The following is a 23,424-nucleotide window of genomic DNA, read 5'->3' on the forward strand; positions in this document are numbered from 1 at the left end:
AAACTTCTGTCACTCTCCCCTAAAGACCTCTTAAATACTAGATCATCGGTCAACCTTTTCAAATTATACTGCACAATAAGAGATCTAAAAAAAAACATGTCTAACACTCTCCACCAATTCACCCTCTGCATTATTAATAATGATTTAATTTGGACAGTGCATATGCAGATTGCAGATCCTTACAATTATAATATGACCATAACGTTTAATGGAAATGTATGAATGAACTGGGATGTCATCTCCAATGTTCCTTCCTGTAGGGTCTGGGACGCCACATTATAAACTGTTTTAAGGTTGAGCTAGCATTTAGGAAACTTTTGAGAATCCTTGGTGCGAGTCTGTATCATGCACTAACTTACAAGTATGCAAAACACAAATTTTGGGCCCATCTACATTAACCCTATTTATAGCATGAGGTCTGCATCTTTCCGCACCTTGCCTATTCATGTTCCTATCTGAATGTCCCTTAAACCAAATAAGGAAATGGGTTACTCGGTTAATTGGTCACATGGGTGTAATAGGTCAATACAGGCTCATTGGCCAAAGGGGCCTGTCATGCAGCCGTATCACTAAATAAAATTAATAAATACTATAAACACAGTGACTGTACATGACTCCACCACCTTCTCTGACAGTGAGATCCTGATGTCAACCACACCCTGTGTAAAAAAACTTTCCCTTTAAATCACCTTTAAAATTCTTTGTTTTAAACCCAGGTCTGCTTGTTTTTGAAACACCTACTTTGATGAAAAGGTGCTAACCATTTACCTTTCCATATACCTTATAATTTTATGCATTCCTTAAAAATGAGTTCACAGGTTGTGGAATCAGTTCAGGTTTGGGGTGATACAAATTATCCCCTCTGGTTCAAGAATCTGATGGTTGAGGGGTAAGAACTGTCCCTCCAGCTGGTGGTGTGGGACTTGAGGGTCCTGTACCTCCTTTCTAATGGCAACAGCAAGAAGAGAGCATAGCCAGGACGGCAGGGGTCTCTGATGATGGTTGCTGCTTTCTGGAGAAATGTTCCTTGTAAATGTGCTCAATGGGGAGCAGGGCTTTATCAGTGATGGACTGGGCTGTATCCACTTGTTTTTGTGGCTTTTTTTTCCCATTCAGGTTCGCTGGTGATGTAACCAGTCAGTTTAATTTCCACCGTGCATCTATGAAAGTTTGTCAAAGTTTTAGGTGACATGCTGAATCTGTGAAAACTTCTAAGGAAGTAGAGGTGCTGCTGTACCTTTTTTGTAATGGCAGTTTTTGTGATCCATTAACAAATTACAGAAAGATGTATGAGCAATAAGATTACAGTAGTAGGTATTTTAACATTCCCGGTGATAACTAGGTTGCCTTCATGCAAGAGTTCTGATGGTGTGGAGTTTGTTCTGTCTATCCCACAGAGTGTTTTGAGCCAATATGTTGATAGTCTGCTAGAGACAGGGCTGTATTTAGCCTTTTTTTTAATGAAACCGTGGAGGTAAGGAAATACTGGAAGGAAGACACTTGGGGAACACTAACCATAATCTATAAATTTCAAAGGTCTTTAAACAAGGACGGGCACATTTCAGTAGTGTAAAGAGAGGCCCTGGCAAAAGTACATTGGGAGCAAATGTTGGTATGTAAAATGATAGCTGACAAGAGGGAATCGTTCAGAAGGTAATTTGTAAGAGTTCAGAGTCCACATGTTCTTTTAAAAGTGAAAGCACAGGTGCCAGTTTTGAGAACCTTGGATAACAAAGGATATTGAAGATTTCATCAGTAAACAAAAGGAAGGCCACTGCAACTAAGGGAGTCTTTTGACTAAAATAGCATGTACAGGAAAGAACTTAAGAAATTGGGAGGGCTAAATGCGGCCATGAGATATCCTTGCTAAGTAAGATTAAGGAGACCCCGAAGATATTTTATGTAAGAACAAAGGGTAGGTAGGGTCCAGTTATGAAATCAGGGAATCTGAGCAATGTCCTAAATTAATATGTTTATCTGCATTCACAGAGGAGTTCAGGGAGGGGTACGTTGCTTCTCTGGAGCAGGTCAGTGTTAAGAAGGGGAAGGTGTCAGATGTCATGTAATGCAGAAGGACTGATAAATATATCTCGTGGGAAGCAAGGGAGGAGACAGCCGAGAACCAGACAGAGTGACATGCCAGAAGACTGAAGTATAGCTAATGTTCTTTTTTCTATCTAGGAAAGGCAATGAGATTAAGAAAAGCACAGTCTACTGAGCCTTTTGTCAGTAATAGAAAATTATTGGATTTATATACATTTGGAAAGGCAAGGCTGATTGGGTATAGTCAACATGGCTTTGTGCAAAGAGAATTCTGTCTCAGTAGTTTAAGTTTTTTGAGGAGGTAACTGGGAAGATTGATGAAGGCAAGGCAGTAGATGTTGTCTATATGAACTTTACTAAGGCATTTGCAATTGCCCAACACAGTAGACTTGTCCAGAAGGTTCAGTATGGGAGGTCCATGGTGAGGAAACAAGTAGAATCAAAAGTTAGCTCAGTGAAAGGCAGCAGAGGGTTGTGATGGAATAATGTTTTTCTAACTAGTAGTCTTTGACCATTGAAATACTATAGAGATCAGAGCTTGTGGTTTGTTACAACAACATACTGGAAATGAACATATAGACGTGATTACTAAGCTTGCAAGTGGTAGTACTGTAGATGGCAAAGAAGATTTTTGTAAAGTGTATGGCAGGATTTAGTTTGGACAGAAAGTTGAGCAAAATATCATTGATGAACTTAATCCCCAAAAAATTAGGGTGGGACATATACAGTAAATTGTAGAGTACTAAAGAATGTTGATAAACAGAAGAAACTTGCAGTCCAAGTCCATTGTTCTTTTTTCATCCATATGTCTTTTCCACAACTATCAACACTGGTAGATAGAGTTGTAAAGAGGAGATATGGCATGCTTGACTTCATCATTCAGGGCATAGAATATAAAAATTGGGACATTGCGTTGTACTAATTAGACAAAGTCTAACAAAATCCTGCACAGTAGACTGGTCCAGAAAGTGAGACCATATGGGATCCAGGCAGAGCTAAGCCAGTTGGTTATGAAATTGGCTTGGTGGAAGTAAGGGGGCAGTAGTTGAGAGCTGATTTTCAGATTGGAGGTCTGTGACCAAGGGTGTACCACAGAGATTAATGCTGGCACCTCTACTGCTTATCAACTATATTACTGATTTGGATGAGAATATAGATAATGATTGGCAGGTTTGCAGATGACACCAAAATTGGTGGTGTGTTGAACAGTAAAGAAGATTGTCTAAAGTTACAAAGGGTCTTAGATCAACTGACAAAGTAGGCAAAGGGAACAGCCGGTAGAATTTAGCTCAGACACGTGCTAAATAAGGCATTTCAGTATGCAAAACGAGGGCAGGATTTACACAGTAAAATTTTAGGGTCTGGGAGAATGCTGTAAAACCAGAAACCTGGAGGTGCAGGACATAGATCCCTGAAGGTAGCTACATAGGTAGAAAAAGTGGGGAAGAATGCATATGGTGTGCTTTTCTTCAATGGCAGGGCACTGAGTACATGAGTTGGAACACCATGTTATAGCTGTATCGGGCATTGTTGGTGAGACTGCACTTGGAATAAATAAATGCCGGTCATTCCAATGGTGCCCATGTCCTGACATCAGCTACAAGTCAGTGTTCGGCTCAGCCCATCCAGAAAGCTCTCTAGCCTATATCATTCACTCAAAGAAATATCTTAAATGTGCATAACTTTAAAATAATTTTGGTATACTTTTTCTGATATCTTTCTTAACTTTCAATTTCTGCCTTAATCATATATTGTACGTACATTTCCATCTTTAAAATACAGAATTAAAATTGTACACCATGTACAATAAGAAATCAAAGAGGCCAGTGGATTGTTGGCTTTTACCTTAAGGTGGCTGGAAATTAAAAATTACGAAGTGAGGCCTCACTTGTACAGAGGCTTGGTCACACTCCAACTGGAGGAGTGATTATACTTCTAGGTACTAACTTGCAGGAAGTAAGTTGTCCGTTGGGGATTGTTCACTGAATTGGAATTTAAATTGCTTTATTACTGTCACATGTACACCAGAATTAGAGTCAGAGTGACATCTAGCATGGAAACAGACCATTCAGCCCAAATGGTCCCATCTAAGCTGGCATCATTTGACCAAATTTGCCCCGTATCTCTCTAAGCCTTTTCTATCTGTGTGTGTTTTTTACATTGTGGCTACATTAAAAGAATATATTCCTTTGAGTCTCAAAGGTTGAAGAGTGACTTGATGCAAGCATTTAACAGTTTCCAAGAGTAAATACAGAAACAATTAGCTCTGGTGGTGGAATTCAGATTGGGAATACTTAATCTTAAAATTAAAACAGAGTGCAATTAAAATTAGTGGGTTCTGCATCAATTCTGCTTTTCTGGTTTACGAATAATTAGATAACATCAAAAAGTAACACACATCTAAGGAGATTAATGGAAGCAAATTGAAGGTCAGTCATGATATAACTAAAGCAACATACACAAGATACTTGAGGAACTCAGCAGGTCCAGTAGTGAGTCTGGGTAAGTACACTGAGAGAGTGAAAACCTCTCTCATTGCTCACCCTCTGTGATCTCTGCTGCCCTCCAAATCTATGACCATCTACTTACCCAGACTTGCTCTATCAGATTGCTTCATTTCCAGTCCTTTATCTTTCCCAGCCCTTTGGCTTCATCTATCATGTTCTAGCTAGTCTTTCTTCCTCTCCCACCACTTTTTTTTTATTGTGGCATCTTCCTTTCCAGTCCTGAGAAAGGGTCTCAGCCCAAAATGTCAACTGTTTATTCAATTCCATGGCTACTGCCTGACCTGCTGAGTTCTTCTAGCATTTTGTGCGTTGCTTTGGATTTCCAGCATCTGCAGATTTCTGGTTTTTATGACATAACTAAAGGATGAAAAAGCCTGAGGAGTAGGAAGGATGTGTTTACCCCCAGAATTTATAGATGAGAAGAATGATTTTAGGAGAAAGGGAGTATGGTGGGGCAGTGAAAGCTAACATGAAAAAATAATCCAAATTTTGTTCAACGTCTGATTGGAGGAACTGAGTTTTGCGAAAGCTGCAAATTTGAAGACAGGACAATCAGGAGGAAACACTAAGAATAGTTACTCTAAGTTCGTAAGGATATTAAAATTTCAATAGTGGGTTTGAAACAACAGTACCCTGTAAAGTCAAAGAGCTGAACATTAATGCTCTTTGCAATGGATTTTATGAGGCTCTTAATGCTCATTCAACAGAACACTCAAGTTTCACGCAATCAGATTTAGTGTAAAAAAAACTCAGGAGGGAGACAAAAACAAGATGATAGAGCTGAAGATAATAATCCTTGCCATTTTAGCATTGAGTTGGATTTAGTTCTGTGGCATCCAAATAATTGAATACACTGGAGGACATTTCACCCACCCTGTTTCTGCCAGCTGATTTCCAGTGCATCCACTGCTTGTCATGTTGGATTAACCTGTTTCCATTGCCAGGGAGCAGGTGAATGATGGTCAGATGGTGAGAAGTGTAGAAAAGGAAAACAGGATTGTTCAGAGGCTGGCCTTTTCATAGGCGAATCCCCAAAGGCAGCAAAATCAGAAAAGAAGGGCATTGTTAGGGGTGAGTGCAAGGGCAAAATGATATAATAAGTAGATGATAGGGCACATAAATTCACCCCTAATTAAAATAAATTAGATACATTAGAAATATAGATGATGAAATATTTATATATGCTGGCTGTGACATACAAACAGTATGATACAAAAAAATTAACTGTATATTTTCCTTTAGAACATTTTACAATGTATGTAGAACCATAACAATTATCACAAAATTCGAGATCTATTTTTACCCTCAAACTTTATAGAAAACATCTGCATCAACAGCTGTATCCCTTTCCCAAACAATGAGGAAAAGCTCAATTTATTATTACTTGGGGATTAAAAACAATTTCTTCCATTATAAAAGTGAAATGTCTCAAGGGTCCACCACGGGGGAAATCTTGGTTCTAACTGTGAAACTTGCTCGATTGGTCTATATAATAATCTAATCTAAAGTTTATCTAATAAACCCATTTCTGCATTTCACAAAGTAAAAGGGGAGTTCTGGGAAAAGCTATCTTTATAGAATTCTTGACATATTCTCTTTTATTGAAATTATTGAGACTTCCGACACTCCTGTTTATTATCCAGCTGGATATGTGACATGCACTCTGAGTTCACACACACACAGAAACAGGATGATTTAGGATGTTTTGTTAAGGCACCAGAAAGGAAGAAGCATTTGACAACTAACAGCCCTTTACCTTGCAAAACTGGTCTTGGCAGCATGATCTGTCAGGGCAACTTTGCAGTGTGAACAAGTCAGAGACACCAAAGAGATCACAACCTGATTTTTCAGTTAGGAAAAGATGTTATATATTCCTTTAAAATGATTATGCTGGCTGTTAAATCAATAAAAAAGGGGAATGGGAATCAATCAATAACAAGGTTTCAACGGAAGGACAAAAGGATCACTCAAAAGAAGTTCATTTAAAATATCTCAACACAAGGGCTCAATACTTTACAGAAGCAACATTCAAAGTGGAAGCTAACGGATCACTGGATAAATATTTGGAATGGAAGATAGATCAGGAGAAAGGATGTTATGTGCTCTTTTACAGGTCTTGTGGAAGATCTGAAATGGAAGCTTAGTTCTGAAGAAAGAATCAAAAATAAATAACCTTTCACTAGCAATGTGAGGTTGTATGAGGCATTGGTAAGGCCGAATTTGGAGTATTGTGTGCAGTTTTGGTCACCTAATTACAGGAAGGATATTAATAAGGTTGAAAGAGTGCGCAGAAGGTTTACAAGGATGTTGCCAGGACTTGAGAAACTGAGTTACAGATAAAGGTTGAATAGGTTAGGACTTTATTCCCTGGAGCATTGAAGAATGAGGGGTGATTTGATTGAGGTGTATAAAATTATGATGGGTATAGATAGAGTGAATGCAAGCAGGCTTTTTCCACTGAGGCTAGGGGAGGAAAAAAAACAGAGGACATGGGTTAAGGGTGAAAAGGGAAAGTTTAAAGGGAACATTAAGGGGAGCTTCTTCACACAGAGAATAGTGGGAGTGTAGAATGAGCTGCCAGTTGAAGTGGTGAATGCAGGCTCACTTTTAACATTTAAGAAAAACTTGGACAGGTACATGGATGAGAGGTGTATAGAGGGATATGGTCCAGGTGCAGGTCAGTGGGACTAGGCAGAAAAATGGTTTGGCACAGCCAAGAAGGACCAAAAGGCCTGTTTCTGTGCTGTAATGTTCTATGGTTCTATTGTTCTATGTGCCATGTGTTGAAGGGGGCAAGGGAAGAGAAGTGAGTGTGGTTTCTACTGCAAGGGAGAAGGTGCTCAAAAAGCTGAAAGACCTAAAGGTACATCAGTCACTCAGACCAGAAGAGCTGCACCCTCAGGTCCTGAAAAAGGTAGAGACTGTGGAGGCACTAGTATGAACCTTCAAGGATCATTGGACTCTGGCATGGTTCTGGAGGACTGGAAAATTGCATATGTCATTCCACTCTTTAAGAAAGGAGGAAGGCAGCAGAAAGGAAATTATAGACCAGTCAAATCAGCCTGACCTCAGTGTTTGGGAAGAGGGTGGATCAATTGTTAAGGATGAGGTTATGGAGTACCTGGTGAAACAGGACAAAGTCAGCATGGTTCCCTTAAAGGATAATCTTGCCTGACAAGCCTGTTGGAATTCTTTGAGGAGAATACAAGTAGGATAGTTAATGGAGATGCAGTGGATGTTGTATATTCTGGATTTTCAGAAGGCTTTTGACAAGGTTGCACACATGAGGCCGCTTACAAAGTTCAGAGCCCATGGTATTACAAGAAAGTTACTAGCATGGTTAGAGCATAGGCAGTCAGTGGGAATAAAAGGATCCTTTTCTGGTTGGCTGCCAGGTTTGGGACCCTCATCTTAGAAAAGATGTGCTGGCATTGAAGAGGGTCTAGAGGAGTTTCACAAGGATGATTTCAGGAATGACAGAGTTATCATACAAGGAACGTTTGATGGCTCTGGGCCTGTACTTGCTGGAATTTAGAAGAATGAGGGGGGATCTAAATGAAGCTTTTCAAATGTTGAAAGACCTGGACAGAGTACATGTGGAAAGGATGTTTCCCATGGTGGGGGAGTCTAGGACAAGAGGGCACAGCCTCAGGATAGAGGGGCATCCATTTAAAACTGAGATGCAGAGAATTTTCTTTAGCCAGAGCCTGGTGAATTTGTGGAATTTGTACCATGGTCATCTGTGGAGGCCAGGTCATTAGGCATATTTAAGGCAGAGACTGTTAGGTTCATCAAATGTTATGGGGAGAAGGCCAGGGGGTGAGGCTGCGGAAGTGAAAAAAATGATCAGCCATGATTGAATGGCCTAATTCTACTCCTATGTCTTATTGTCTTAAAATAGGAAGAACTATTGCTGGCAGGGGAGTGAACTTTGAAGGAAAATTGGTTCGGGCCCATTACTGGGGCATTAGGTGAGCAGAAGAACAGACTTAGCAAATCTTATCAGGAGCACAGGAAAATGTAAATGAGAAATACACACCAGGTCCAAACAATGTAGAGGTGGGAAATCTAATGATAATGGTGTTAAAACAGAACATGGAACTATTATTTAGGTTCTCCTGGGATCAGCATTGTTTCCTGTCTTCTGGGAAATCAAGTTAATTTTCATGTTTTGTACTACTACTGAGATCGTTTAGTTGAGTATTATGATTCGAGAATCAGAAGTCAAATTTCCAAGTAAGCTCCCATCTACCCAGGAATGTGTCAAATTGTATTAATTTTCTTGTGTGAGAAAGTGACTATAGCTTCAGTTAAGCAAGGGCTGCCATAATACCTGTAATCTTGTTATAGTTACAGAGAAGTTGCAGACCCTTCAACCCACTCTGTCTATGTCGACTATCAAATGCCAATCAATATTCAGAGCATTGATCAGCAATTGGTCCATAGACTACTGTGCCCAGGTGACTAGTGCTCATACAGATGTTTCTTAAATGGTTCAAGAGTACCTGCCTTCATTGGACTCTCAGGCTGTGTATTTCAATAAGGAAGGCACTCCAAATTGATACAGGTTATGGTTTCTTCTCTGTATTTGTGTTGGGAAATCATGCAGGCAAGGTAAGTAGCAGGGGAAAAGAAGTTTTCTATATGACAATTCCACTTCCCACAGTCTATCTTTTACAAGAGCTGCTTGCATTCTCAAGAAACAATTTCCCACTTTTCAAAATAGCAGGACAACAAACTTTGTCTAGCCTGAATTCAATTAACATACACCTATTTTCATAAATTTCAACTTTCTCAAAACTTACAACAACAGACTGATGGCACAGTTTGATTTCCAGTATACTGGTAAAATGAAATTTAGACTTCATGAGTAGAACTAATGAATACTACCTTAGGGAACAAAAGTTAAAAATCTATGTATTCGGGAAGTCTGAAACAAATGAAGAAAATGCAGGAAACACTCATCAGTTTTATGGATCTCTTTCTGTTTATGCAGAAACTGCCCAACCTGATGCACACATCCAAGCATTTTTTTTTGTGACTCCTTCAGAGAGTTTGAACAGGTTTAATGGGCCAAATTAGCCCTCTTCAGCTTTGAGAATTCTATGTTCATATTTGCTATACTTAGAATATTATGTAAGACTCACCCATCGCTGTTTATATCAGAGACAGCCACAGTATATCCAAAGTAAGAAGCCATCTGTGGATTAATAACATTAAATAAGTGGGGTGATTGCATCAAAGATGCTACTTTTTTTTAATAAGATGACAATTCAGGTACCAAACAGGTAGATATTTTATTCATGAACAATAAGAATATTTATTGCTATTGTTAATTGCCCTTGAGAAGCTGATGTTTGCATTCCAGAAGGTGAAGACACTCTCAAGCTGCTGCAGTTGCATTCACTTGAACCAAGCAGAGATTATTCTGTCATATCCCTGACTTGTGCTTTACAGGTGGCAGAAGGTCTGAGAAACATGAGACCCAGCTCCTAACCTGTTCGTGCAGCCCCACTTTCTGTGTGCTGGTCCAATTCAGGTGCAGGCCAATCATAACCCTCAGAATAATGATGTTGGAGATTCAGCAAGTATTGGCCTAAGGAACTCCTATTACAAGGTCTCATGGTTTTCTGTTTGGTGAGAATCCACCTAGTGAAGAGCTTCCTCCCAATGCCTATGATTTCACGTTTACCAGTGTACTCCTCTAAGCCATTTTGGAAGAAATGCATCCCAAATTTCAAGGCAATCACCCTTACCTCACCTGTGGAGCTCAGCTCTTCAGTCTATATTGGGGTTAAGTGTCCGTGCTGAAATCACACTGAGCTAATGTGTAGGTAAATTTTAGCATTAAATTTAGCCATTACTGAGGTACCAGGAGCCTCAAGAGCAGTTGGTTTTGTTCCTATATTCAAGACGAGTGGTAGAGACAGGCAGGAAACTATAGGTCATGGTGTCTTGCATCAAGGTTGATGGAGTTCCATCCATTGTAACCCAAGGATACAGAGGGACACAGATCAGGTAGAAAGTTGGATTGAGCAGGGCAGATGGAACTTAATCCAAGACACAGGTGGCAAAATACTTTTTAAGTGACCAAATTATGGCTGGACATGCACAGTAATTGCAGGGACAGTGGGACTTCAGGGTTCAAATTCATACTCCGAAATATGACAATTGAGGTGGATAAGATAATAAAGTAGGTCAACAAAAGATTGCTAGGATCTAAAGCATCAAACAATCTGTTGCAAGAACTCAGTGGATCAAGCAGCATCTGTGACAGGAAATGAACTGTTGATGTTTTGGGTCAAAATCCTGTATCAGCGTATTTAAAATCCTTGTCTTCATAGGCAGGGGATTGAATACATGAGTTGGGACATCATGTTGCAGTTGTAGAAGATGATGGTTAGGAATATTGTTTGCAGTTTTGGTCATCATGTTATAAAACAGATTTGGTTAAGAAGCTTAAGGTAAAAGAGCCCTTAGGAGGTAATAATCATAATATGAAAGATTTCACTTTGCAGTTTGAGAAGGGGAAGATGAAGTCAGATATATCAGTATTACAGTGGAGTAAGGGGAAATACAAAGGCATGAGAGAGAAGCTGGCCAAAGCTGAATGGAAGGGGACGCTATTAAGGATGATGGCAGAACAGTGGATGAGTGGATAGAAGACCACTGGAAAATGATGCTGGTTAGGTAGTAATGGGGTCAAAGAAATGGCAGACAAACTTAATAAGTATTTTGCATCAGCCTTCACTGTGGAAGACCACAACAGTACACCAGAAATTCACAAGTGTCAGGGGGCAGAAGTGAGTGTAATTGTTATTAATAAGGAGAATGTGCTTGGGAAAGTGTAAGGTCTGAAGATACATAGATAAGTCATCCAGACAAGATGGACTACACCCCAGGGTTCTGAAAGAGGTAGCTGAAGAGATTGTGAAGGCATTAGTAATGATGTTTCAAGAATCACTGGATTCTGGAATGGTTCTGGAGGACTGGAAAATTGCCAATTTTACTCCACTCTTCAAGAAGCAAGGGAGGCAGAAGAAAGGAAATTATATGGACCAGTTATCCTGACTTCAGTGGTTGGGAAGATGTTGGAGTCCATTATTAAGGATGTGGTTTCAGGGCATTACAGGCAAATGATAAAGTAGCCAGTCAGCATTGTTTCCTTAAGGGGAAATCTTGCCTGTCAAATCTGTTGGAACTCATTAAGGAAATAAACAGGCAGGATAGATAAAGGAGAGTCAGTGGATGTAACTTACTTGGATATTCTAAAGGCCTTTGACTAGTCGTGTTCTGCAGAGGTCAGTATTGGAGCTGCTTCCTTTCACATCATATGTCAATGATTTGGATGACAGAGTTGACGTCTTTGTAGTCAAGCTTGGAGATAATATGAAGATTGGTGGGACAGAGCAGATAGTCTTGAGGAAGAGGGCAACTTTGAGACAGTTAATAGTGTAGGGAAGTTTGTGGTCATGTACTTTGCTAGAAGGAATAAAGCCATAGACTATTTTCTAAATGAGAAGAAAATTCAAAAATCAGAATTGCAAAAGGACCTGGGTGTCCTTGTGCTGGATTGCCTCAAGATTAACTTGCAGATTGAGATGAAGATAAAGAAGACTAATGCAATGTTAACATTCATTTTGAAAGTACTAGGTTATAAGAGCAAGGATGTAATGCTGAGAGTTTATAAGACATCAGTCACCACACTTGGAATATTATGAGAAGCTTTGGTTTCCTTATCGAGGGAAAGATGTGCTGGCATTGGAGAGAGTTCAGGAGAATGATTCTGGGAATTAAAGGGTTAATGTATGAGGAGTGTTTGATGCCTCTGGTCCTGAACTCACTGGAATTTAGAAGAATGAAGGGAGAATCTCATTGAAATGCATTGAATATTGAAAGGCCTATATAGAGTAGATGTGGAGAGGATATTTACTATAGTGGGTCAGTCTAGGACCAGAGGACATAGCCTCAGAGGGAATTAGAACAGAGATGAGGAGAAATTTCTTTAGCCAGAGGATGGTGAATCTGAGAATTCATTGCTATGGACAGCTGTGGACATGAAGTCACTGAATATATTAAAAGCAGAGATTAATAGGTTCTTGATTAGTCGGTGTGTCAAAGGTTATGGGGAGAAGGTAGGAGATTGGAGATGAGAGGGATAATAAATTTGCCATGATGGAATGGCAGAACAGACTCAATGGGCCAAATGGCCTAATTCTACTCCTTTGTCTTATGGTCTAAAAGGACGTGGTAGTGCTAGCAAAGTGCAGAAGAAGTTCACCAGGATTTTGAATGGAATGAAGGGCTTCATTTGCAAAGAGAACTTGGACAGTCTGGGATTGTTCTCACTGGAGTACAGGAAGCTGAGGGGTGATGTTTTAGAGGTTCATACAATTATGAGGGGGTATAGATAGAGCAAATAGTCATAGTCCTTTTCCAAGGGGAGATGTCTAAAGCTAAAAGACAAAGGTTTACAGTGAGAGAGGGAATACTGTATTTTAAGGAGATCTATGGGGCAAGCTTTTCATTCAGAATGTGTTGGGTGTATGGAACAAGCCAGTGAAGTGATAAAGATAGGTACCATTACAGTGCTTAAAAAAAAATCGGATAGGTAGATGAGTCGGAAATGAGTAACAGGATATGGGCTAAATGCAGGAAAATGGGATTACCATTGATGGCATCTCAGTTGGCACAGACAGGTCAGGCTGAAGGGCTGGTTTCTTGCCGTACTACTATGACTGAAAACATTTCCAGCATCCGGTTTCTTCAAGAAGTGAACATGTTATAGATGCATGAAAGGCAACTTGAAAAATACCAAGTGATGTAATGCAAAGATAACAATGCACAGTATGCCACCTCATGGCTTTTGATGTGGCACATATTGTAACACACTAATAATATACTGCTCTCACACTCTGAAAGCAAATAGTTTTCAAAACTGAAAATAAACTGAAAGAAGGAAACTAGAGTAGAGCAAAGAAAAGCTAGGTTCATGCACCAGGAGCACAAAATACTGTCGATTTTCATTTTCAGATTATGGTCATTGTGATAAATGCTAACCTTGCCAGAGAAGCCTAATCTCAAAAAAAAATCCAGAGTAATCCTTGGTTATCTCAATATGAGAGACAACCTTCAAGCTAAAAACTGTGTCTGAAACAAAATATCTGAGCTTGTATTTTGTGAGTAAATAGTGCATTAAAGTGATTTTGGGCAAATTTTAAATTCCTGCTATGGAAATTCCACACACCAGAGAATTAAACTAAGCACATCCTGTTGCGATTCACCCGAATACCAATGCCATTTCCTCAACATATTTTATGCACATGATGATGCATGTGTGGTATTGAATAATTACTGAGTGGCAGAAATTGGATCAACGGCTACTGACGTGACTTTGTAATCAGTTTGCAGTACAACAAAGAGTACAGTACAATGAAAGCAGCGTTTCATTTTCATTTTTAATTTTTCTCCCCCAGCACACTTCAATATGAACTGAAGGTTATGTATCCACAGCTATGGAGTGTTAGCCTGCTGTAAGCTTAGGGGCATCTTACCCAGAACACTTCACAACATACATACTCTGTTGCCATGGAGAAATCATTTTAACATCACTATGTTACACTCCATCTGTATGATATGCACAGGTCAGATTTTAACATACTTAAACGGACCGAATCATGATAAAAGAGTGTCATGAGCTCATCATACGGCAAGGTGCTCTGGACCTATGATCTCTTGGTGGCATTAAGATAAATCATGGGACCCACTAACAGAGAAAATCTCCTTTCTGGCTTCAGTGCCTACAACGTAATATGCAAACCTTTCAGTTTTATTTCTGGTTCCATTGACTATTTTGTGCTTCCAGTGTAAACTGCTCAGAATCAGAATCAGGTTTAACATCACCGGCATATATCATGGAATGTGTTATTTTGCTGCAGCAACCTCTAAATTACAATAAGAAATATATCAAAAAAATTAAGTAAGAGGTGCAAAATAAGAGCAGAAAAATACAGGTTGTGTTCATGGGTTCACTGTCCATTCAGAAACCTGCTTGCGGATGGAAAGAAGCTGTTCCTGAAACGCGTATCCCTTCAGACTCCCTGATGGTAGCAATGAGAAGAGGGCATGTCCTGAGTGATGCGGGGTCCTTGATGATGGATGCCAGCTTTTTAAGGCATCATGCTTTGAAGATGTCCTCAATGTTGGGGAGTCTAGAACCCATGATGGGGCGGACTGAGTTTACAACTTTCTGCAGCTTTTGCGTAGTGGGCCCTCCTTACCAGTCGGTGATGCATCCAGTTGGGACGCTCCCTGCATTTTGTTACCTCAACTTGGCAATCACTCATTATTTTTATTGCTTTGGACATTATCTACTTGATTTTTAAAGTATTCAAATCAGTATTATTTTACAATAAAATTCATACTTTCTAAGTTCTCTGGAAGGATAAAGTCTCAAGGCTTCATTAAAATAAATAGAAAATTAGTATTTACCTTTTCACCGGTAAAATTCTGAATGAAAGTCATATCCGTTGCATTTATAATAGCAACCTACAAAAAGAAATGTGTAGTGGTCATCCGGCAAGGAAAATAAAAATATGTGCACTAATAACATTTGATTTTATTCTTCCTGGGGACAGTCTCAGAGGCTCACAGTATTGCATACTGCTCAGGACCCTATTAGGGTTAGCTGCACTAGGTGCATTGGTTTAGGGAGAGAAACAGACAGCTGGGGATTGACACTGCACACTCTAAAATTACATGCTCAGAAGTGGGCAATACAATGCAACAGACAGGATTCGTGACTGGTGTTGTCTCTCATCTTTGCATATTAAGTGTGTAGTTTGGTAGAACCACAGAAAGGGCCAAGATACACAATTAGAAACTGTAAGGTTTATATGGATTTTCAACTTGCACAATTGTCATAGCAACCAGTGGAGTGACTGAAGCCAACATCAGGAGATCTAAATGCAGATTGAAGCCTCATCTGAATAATGTCACTAAGCTCCAGGCAGCACCCAGATGTTCCCCTGAAGCTCGCCATTTGTGAGGAGGCACTGAAATAACCGAGTCTCCATACTGAATCAACTACAGATGTGGACTGGAACAAGGGGACAAACCCCAGGAAGGTTGGAGCATAGACTAGCTGCACAGAAATCTGGAAGAGTACTTTATCTGACCACAGTCAAATAAAAAGGGCAAATGTGGCACAGAGCAAACACTGAGACACATTGATTTTGCCCAGAATAGCCTGATATGTTGTTTGAATTGGTAAGGGTTAAAATGAGCAAGAGGTGGATTCATTGTCCCTCAAGCCTGCATTACCATTCAATGAGAGCATGGCTGATCTGGTCTTGAATTCACTCCATACTTCAGCCTGATCCCTTAACGGTTGATTCTCGTATAGCCCAAAAACATAACTATATCATCCTTTAATTCAATGACAGCTTCCATACCTTCTTGATTTGTGAGCTCCAAAGATTCACAAACCACTGAGAGAAGAAATTGGTCCTCATCTGTCTTCAGCTTGTGACCCTTGCTCTGTTCTTGAGCCCTGGATTCCCTCACCAGGAGAACCTTCCCTCAGCATTTGCCTTGTCATGTTCCCTCATGTTTTCAGTCCATAAGACCATAAGATTTAGAAGCAGAAGTAGGCCATCCGGCCCATCGAGTCTGCTCCGCACATGTCACCTCTCATTCTGCTGATCTTCTGTAAGTAGCAGTCCAACCTGCTCAATTCAGCTAAGACATCTCGTTCATTTCAGTAATCAACATAGTGACTCTGATACAAGTATATTCTTCTATTATTATCTACAGTATTCTAGATATGGTCTCACCTATATTCTATATAGACAGACCAAGACTTCCCCACTTTGAGTAACTCAATCATTCTTTTCATCCATATCAGAATTGGCTAATTCTGTTGTCATAATTTTGGCCCAGATTTTCTTTGAATATTAGTATAGTTCCCAATAAAAATTTGCAATGAATTACACAAGTAAAGAAAAATAATCTGATTAAAATCGCTGCATTTACGCATTTGATGTCACTCTATCAGAGGTATTCCCCTCCAACACCCGATTTCTCTACTACTGAAAATGTACCTAATTTTCTATTTCCCCAGATCTGATAGAGTGTCTTGAACAAGAAAGTTTCCATTTCCACAGATGCTGCCTGACCTGTTGAGCATTTCCAATACTTTCTGCTTTAATTCCTCACTTTTATACTTTGTCTCTTGTAATAAAGACCAATGTTCTATTTGCCTTCCTAAGTATTTGTCATATCCGCCTGTCAGACACCTGTTTTTCATGTACAACCGGCTGCCCCTGTACAGCAGTATTCCCCATTCCAATAACATTCTTCCTTCCAATCTTATATCCAAAGCTGATAAAAGCCTCCATTCTGAATTGTTTTCCCCAAGAATGTTAAGATTTAGATAGATAGATAGATATTTTATTCATCCCCAAGGGGAAATTCAACATTTTTCCAGTGTCCAACACGACTCATCAATAAAAGAAAAGTATAAAATCCCTTACAAACAAGCTCAGCAGGTCGGACAGCATCCATTGAAAGGAGCAGTCAACGTTTCGGGCCAAGGTTAGTTCATCCAGCTTGTTTGTACGTATTGATTTGACCACAGCATCTGCAGTGTACTTTGTGTATAAAATCCCTTCCTTTGGCACAGGAGTGAGATTTTAAAAAATGAAACAATTTTATTATTTAAGGGGGGAAAAGCTAAGCAAAAGAATAATACATACATATCCGACTGCCTGAGCACCTCTTGGAATTCCAGCAACAAATTCTAGTCAAAAGAGAAAGCCAGGAAATTTGAGTTGGCAAACATGATTTTATTAGGTTAGTTAGAGGTATGTTTGTATTTTAAGGAAGAGGAAATGGCTAATAAAGGCATAATGAATCAGTACATGCCTTCGGTGATCAATTAGACTACTTACCTTGTTCAGAGTCTCCTGTGAATTCCCCCACGGCAACTGAGTATCCTGTTAAGAAGATAAATTACCCTCATATGGTCAAATTGCAGTAATTACAGCATCAAAGCACACATTTCATATGGAAAAGCTGTTGAATGGGGTGTCGTCCTGGCAGTTGTGCTGGGATCACAGCCACCAGCTCCCTACATTCCTAACCTTGGCAGAATGAATGTAGGTTTGGGATGATTGCATTAAATTACCATCCGATGGGCTGTCCACAAAACTTCATGCTTGTACAAAGCGCAAACACACCAGCACATATAGACTGGGACCTCTCAAAGTGCCACCCTCAAAGTGTAAGGCAGTCATTCCCTCCTCACACCTGTGCCCCTCCAGGCGTAGAGTCGGCATGTTTGAATTGGATGCATGTTGCTTTGTGACATTCCCAAAAGCCTCTGCTGGAGGCTGGCAATGTACTTCAGCCGAGGCAATTATACACGAAAAAGCCCACACATTTATAGCCCAAATTTATTGGGAATTGCAATGAGAACTGATTTTCCATAGAAACTAGGAACAGGAGTAGGCCATCCTACCCTTCAGACTTGCTCTACCATTGAACATAACCACAGTTGATCATCCAAATGCAAACCCCTATTCTAGCCCTGTCAATGATATGTAACTCCTCAAATACATTTAATGATCTGGCTCCATCTGTCTTCTTTGGTAGTAAATTCTACAAGCTCACAAACTCTCAAAGAAAAGAAGCCTCGTGTTATCCCAAGTCTTAAATGGCTTACGCTTATCTTTACTCCATATATCCTGATCGTCATTCCCAACCTGAAGACGCTACAATGTCTTTGCTGCATTTAATCGGTCTAGTCTTAAGTTTAAGAGTGGCGATGTAATGTTGCAGTTTTTAAAGAAAAGCTGAGTTAAACATTATTTAGAATATTGGTATTCGTCCCTCTCCACTGATCTCCCTCCTGGTACTTATCCTTGCAAGTGGAACAAGTGCTACACCTGCCCCTACACCTCCTCCCTCACCACCATTCAGGGCCTCAAACAGTCCTTCCAGGTGAGGTGACACTTCACCTGTGTGTCTCTTGGGGTCATATACTGTGTCCAGTGTTCCCAGTGTGGCCTCCTACATAACGGTTAGACCCGTCATAGATTGAGAGACTACTTCGCTGAGAACCTACACTCTATCCACCAAAAGAAGTGGGATCTCTCAGTGGCCAGCCATTTTAATTCCACTTCCCATTCCCATTCCGACATGTTAATCCATTGGCCTCTTCTACTGTTGCGATGAGGCCACACTCAGGTTGGAGGAACATCACCTTATATTCCATCTGGGTAGCCTCCTACCTGATGGCATGAACATTGCTCTCGAATTTCCAGTAATACCCGTACCCTCCACCCTCTCCTTCACCATTCCCCATCCTCTTTTCCTTCTTTTCTTTGCCTGCCCATCACCTCCCTCTGGTGCTCCTTCTCCCTTTTCTTTCTTCCATGGCCTTCTATCCTCTCCTATCAGGCTCCCCCTTCTCCAGCCCTGTATCACCTTCACCAATCAAATTCCCAGCTATTTACTTCATCACTTCCCCTCCTGGTTTCACCTATCACCTGGCATTTCTCTCTCTCTCCCCTCCCCCAACCTTTTAAATTTACTCCTCATCTTTTTTTCCTCCAGTCCTGCCGAAGGGTTTTGGCCCAAAACGTCATCTGTACTCTTTTCCATAGATGCTGCCTGGCCGGCCGAGTTCCTCCAGCATTTTGTGTGTGTTGCTTAAGATATTGTGAATAGTCCAGTTTGTCACAAAAGAAATATGAGGCAGCAATAAAACGAATGCCAAAGACATTCACCAGAATGTTGCCTGGAATAGTGGGTTTCAGCTGCAAGAGAAGAAAAGGTAGACTGCATTTACTCTTTCTGGAATGTATGAGACTGAGAGATGACTTAAAAGACATTGATAAAGTTATAAGGGGCATAGAGAGGACAGATAGAATACTTTTCTCCTGGCAGAGAATCTAGAACTAGAGGGCACAGGTTTAAGATGAAAGGAAAGTAAGTTAAAGGAGACCTGAGGGGAAAGTTTTTCCACACAGAGGGTGATCAGTATTTGGAATGAGCTACCAGAGGAGCTTGTAGTGGCAAGTACAACTACAATGTTTAAGAGGCATTTGGATGGGTACTTGGGTAGGAAAGGTGTAGAGGGATATGGGCCTGATGCAGGCAAATGGTATATGGGAAATATAATGCAGGTAAATGGGAATAGCATCGATATGCATCATATTTAGCATGGAGAATGTGGGGCTGTGAACACATTGCTGTGTTGTACAATTCTAGGATTCAGTACTGTTAGAATTTTATTGGTCGCTCTCATTCAAAATTCATTTTATGAGTTAAATAAGCTCATTCAGTGAAATCTGGCTTCATGTTCCTAATCAACCAACTGGCTGGAGTGTCCAGGGACATCTCAACTTCTCACTGCTTCAGTCAGAGGTCCCCAGTTGTTTCAAAAGGGCTTTGATCATACTGGTGCCCAAGAAGAGCCTTAATGACTTAATGACTATCACCCAGTTGCATTCACATCTACTGTGATAAAGTGCTTTGAAAGGTTGGTTGTAGTTAGGATTAACTCCTGACTAAACAAAGCTGCTACAACTTGCCAACCACAATAAGTCTACTGTGGATGCAATTTCACTGGCTGTCCCCTCAACCTTGGACCATATGGACAACAGCAATAGCTATGTCAAGCTCCAGTTTATTGAATACTGATCAGCATTTAACACCATCAACCCTTTAGCACTAACCAATAAGCTTCAAAAACTGGGCTTCTGTACCTACCTCTGGATCCTTTACTTCCTCGTCAAGAGACCAAAGTCAACATGGATAAATAACAACATCTCCTCACTGACAATCAACACAGATTGATTGTCTATGCTCGTGGCTGTGTGACCAGACACAGCTCAAATGCCTTCTGTAAACTACACCACTGTTGTTCGTAGAATCTCAGATGGCAATGAGGAAATGGTGGTGAGGTAGAACGGCAGGTTGAGTGGTGTCACAGCAACAAACTTGCACACCAAGTCCGCAGAATTGATTGTGGACTTCAGATAGGAGAAGACATACCAATCCTCATTGAGGGGTTGGCAATGGAAAGTGTGAGCAGCTTCAAGGTCCCGGGTGTTAACCTCTCAGGTGATCTGTCCTGAGCCCAATATATTGATGCACTCATGAAGAACGCATGCCAGAGGCTAAAAGTCAATGGGAGTTTGAGGAGATTTCCCTTTGCTCCTAAGACTTACAAATTCCTAGTGGAGAGCATTCTAAGTGGTTGCATCACATCCTGATGTGGAGGCTCCAATACACAGCACCAAAGGAGGCTACAGAGGACTGTATGAGGCACAAGTTTCCCCACATGGAGGACAACTTCAAAACCTAGTGCCTCAGGAAGACATCGTTAAGGACCCTTACCATCGGGATATGCCCCCTTCTCACACCCACCATCAGGCAGGAGGATCAGGAGCCTGAAGACACATGGTCATCATTTTAGGAACAGTTTCTTCCCCTCTACCATTTCTGAACAGTTCATGAAACCTACGAAAACTATCTCACCAGTCCTCTTTTGCATTATTTATTTTCTTATTGCAATTTATCACTTTTATGTAATGCATTGTACTGCTGCCACAAGAACAGATTTCATGACGTACGTCAGTGATAGTAAGTCTGATTCTGACATGCCATCCCACGACCTTCACTGAGCATCCTCTTTAGCAAGAAAATCCTTTCTCAGATAAGGGGCCTAAAGCTGCACCGCACACAGTACTCAAGATGTCATCCCAGTAAGGTTCTGTACAATTGAAATATAACTTTCCTGCTCCTACATTTGAAACCTCTTGTTTTGAGGTCTTTTCTAAATGCCCACTGCACCTTATCTTCAACAAAAGATGCATAAGTGCTCGCAAGTCCTGTTGCATCTTCCCCTTTACTGATCTGTTTTCATCTTATTTCCAAACTGGACAGCCTCACATGTAGCCACATAATAATGCATTCACACCATGATATCAACTGCCTAAATTAACCTGCAGCATCTCTTCAACCACCTAAAGATTCATCCTCCTCCTAAGCTCTATGCCATCCACCAATTTAGGGTTATTACATTTAATTTCCTTTCCAAATCATTAATATATAAGTGAACAGCTGGGGTCCCCATAGTACCCAACTTGTCTCTCAGTGACACCCAGAAAAAGCCCCATTTATTCCAACTCTGTGTTTCCTGGGAGCCAACTAGTTTTCCATTCATATCAATACATTACTCCGAATCCTGCTTGTTTTTATTGTGCACGTTAATCTTTTATGTGCAACCTTAGAACTTTTTATGTGCAAACTTAGATCTCTTAGAACTTTAACTACACCACATTCACTAGTTTTCCCTTACCTATTCCATGAATTGCATCCTCAATTCCAGTAGATTTATCATGTGTGATATCCTTTTCATGAATGCATGTTGCCTTTGTCAGATTTTCCAAATCTTCTCCAAATCCCCCGCTATTACAACTATGAATATAAACTCTAGCATCTATCCTGCCATGATGTCGGCCCAATAATTAATTGTTATTTCTATACCAGATTATAAAATATATATATATATTTGGATTATATTAGCTAGCCTCCAATCCACTGGAATGGTTCCAGAGACTGAGGAATGTTGGAAAATGACCACGATTATATCGACTATTTCCAGGGCCACTTTCTAAAGCATTCTTGAATGCAGACTATCAGGCCTTGGGGATTTACAGTAGTTGACATTAATCCCTTCAGTTTCACTTTACATTTATCATTTCAGTAAAACATTTCGAAACAAAAATCCTTTAAAATAAGCTTTCACCTAATGTTCACACTCAGTGAATTCCTTTTTTGAAAAATGAGATTCTTCAGTGGAAAAATGTTAACAGTGCCAACTTTTTGTTCCCGTCTCCTTTTTTAATTATTTACTTTCTTACTCGATGGCTATTAACTGATTGTGTTTTCTCTTGCTTACTCCCACAGGAGAGAAGCAGATTATCAGCAACATGGGATAGTTTTGCAACTACTGAATGTCTTTCTGCATCATAGAATTGCAAGACAGGTATGTTATGTAGGACTAGATGTTAATATCCCTTATTTGCCATCCTGAGACATACTGCCTAGACTCTGTGGGGTAGCCAAGTGAGTGGTGGCATCTTCTAGGTTATTAAGTGGGCGCTCTCTTTCCTCAGTGTCTTGTTGATAGGCCCACGGCACCTCCAGAGGGTTCAGCAGTGAATCCCAACGTCCCAGGCTCACCCCCTAGATGCCATTCATTCACTTGGTAGCCCTTCCTTTTCATCCAGAGCCACTGACTACCCTTTTCAGCAGCTCTGGAGAGGTTTTTGACTGCTTGTCGGTGTGTCTTCCCTCGCACTCCCAACTCACAGAGTAGCCTTTATGTTGATGTGGCTACAAATCCTCTGCAGCCTACTTCAACAGGTCGGACCCCTGCTTTCCAGCCACGTTGCTGCACGTCAGCTGCAAGGTCAACATAATAAATGCTTACAATAAATGACGATCTCTGCATATATATGTGTCCTTACGTGTTTTCATCCTATATTGTATAAGCCACAGAGAAGTGTTCAAAGCCTTATTAGGGCAGGCATTAATGATGAAATTCAAAGTATCAGCATAAACTTCATTCAACTGAGGAGAAGAATATTGAAGATTCTCATATCTGGCACAAAATTGTGCCCCCCACCCCAAAACTACTTAGTGCAGACATGCCAAGGCATGAAACTCTACCCCCTTTTGTTTCTGTATCAAGGCAGTGGAAAAATATCACCAATGCTGATTCTGAAAAATTCTCCAAATCCACTAGGACAAGCAAACAAGCAATGTGCCTTTCCAGGCGAAGAGCCAAAGCAGTGAGGCC

At 40.4% G+C, this 23,424-nt stretch overlaps 1 protein-coding gene across 1 annotated transcript in view; it reads right to left on the reverse strand.

The window, feature by feature from the left end:
* The window catches only part of itga8 (integrin, alpha 8), a 242,751-nt gene that overhangs the window by 170,709 nt on the left and 48,618 nt on the right, over positions 1-23,424 (reverse strand). Inside the window, exons 8-11 of the mRNA XM_059972246.1 lie at positions 17,501-17,545; positions 17,306-17,349; positions 15,042-15,098; positions 9,698-9,750 (exon numbers count right to left, since the gene is read on the reverse strand). Of these exons, the coding sequence (XP_059828229.1) occupies positions 9,698-9,750; positions 15,042-15,098; positions 17,306-17,349; positions 17,501-17,545 (199 nt within the window). The remainder of the gene's footprint in view (positions 1-9,697; positions 9,751-15,041; positions 15,099-17,305; positions 17,350-17,500; positions 17,546-23,424) is intronic.

This window comes from Hypanus sabinus, chromosome 6 (genome assembly GCF_030144855.1).
Source record: "Hypanus sabinus isolate sHypSab1 chromosome 6, sHypSab1.hap1, whole genome shotgun sequence".
NCBI classification, from domain to species: domain Eukaryota; kingdom Metazoa; phylum Chordata; class Chondrichthyes; order Myliobatiformes; family Dasyatidae; genus Hypanus; species Hypanus sabinus.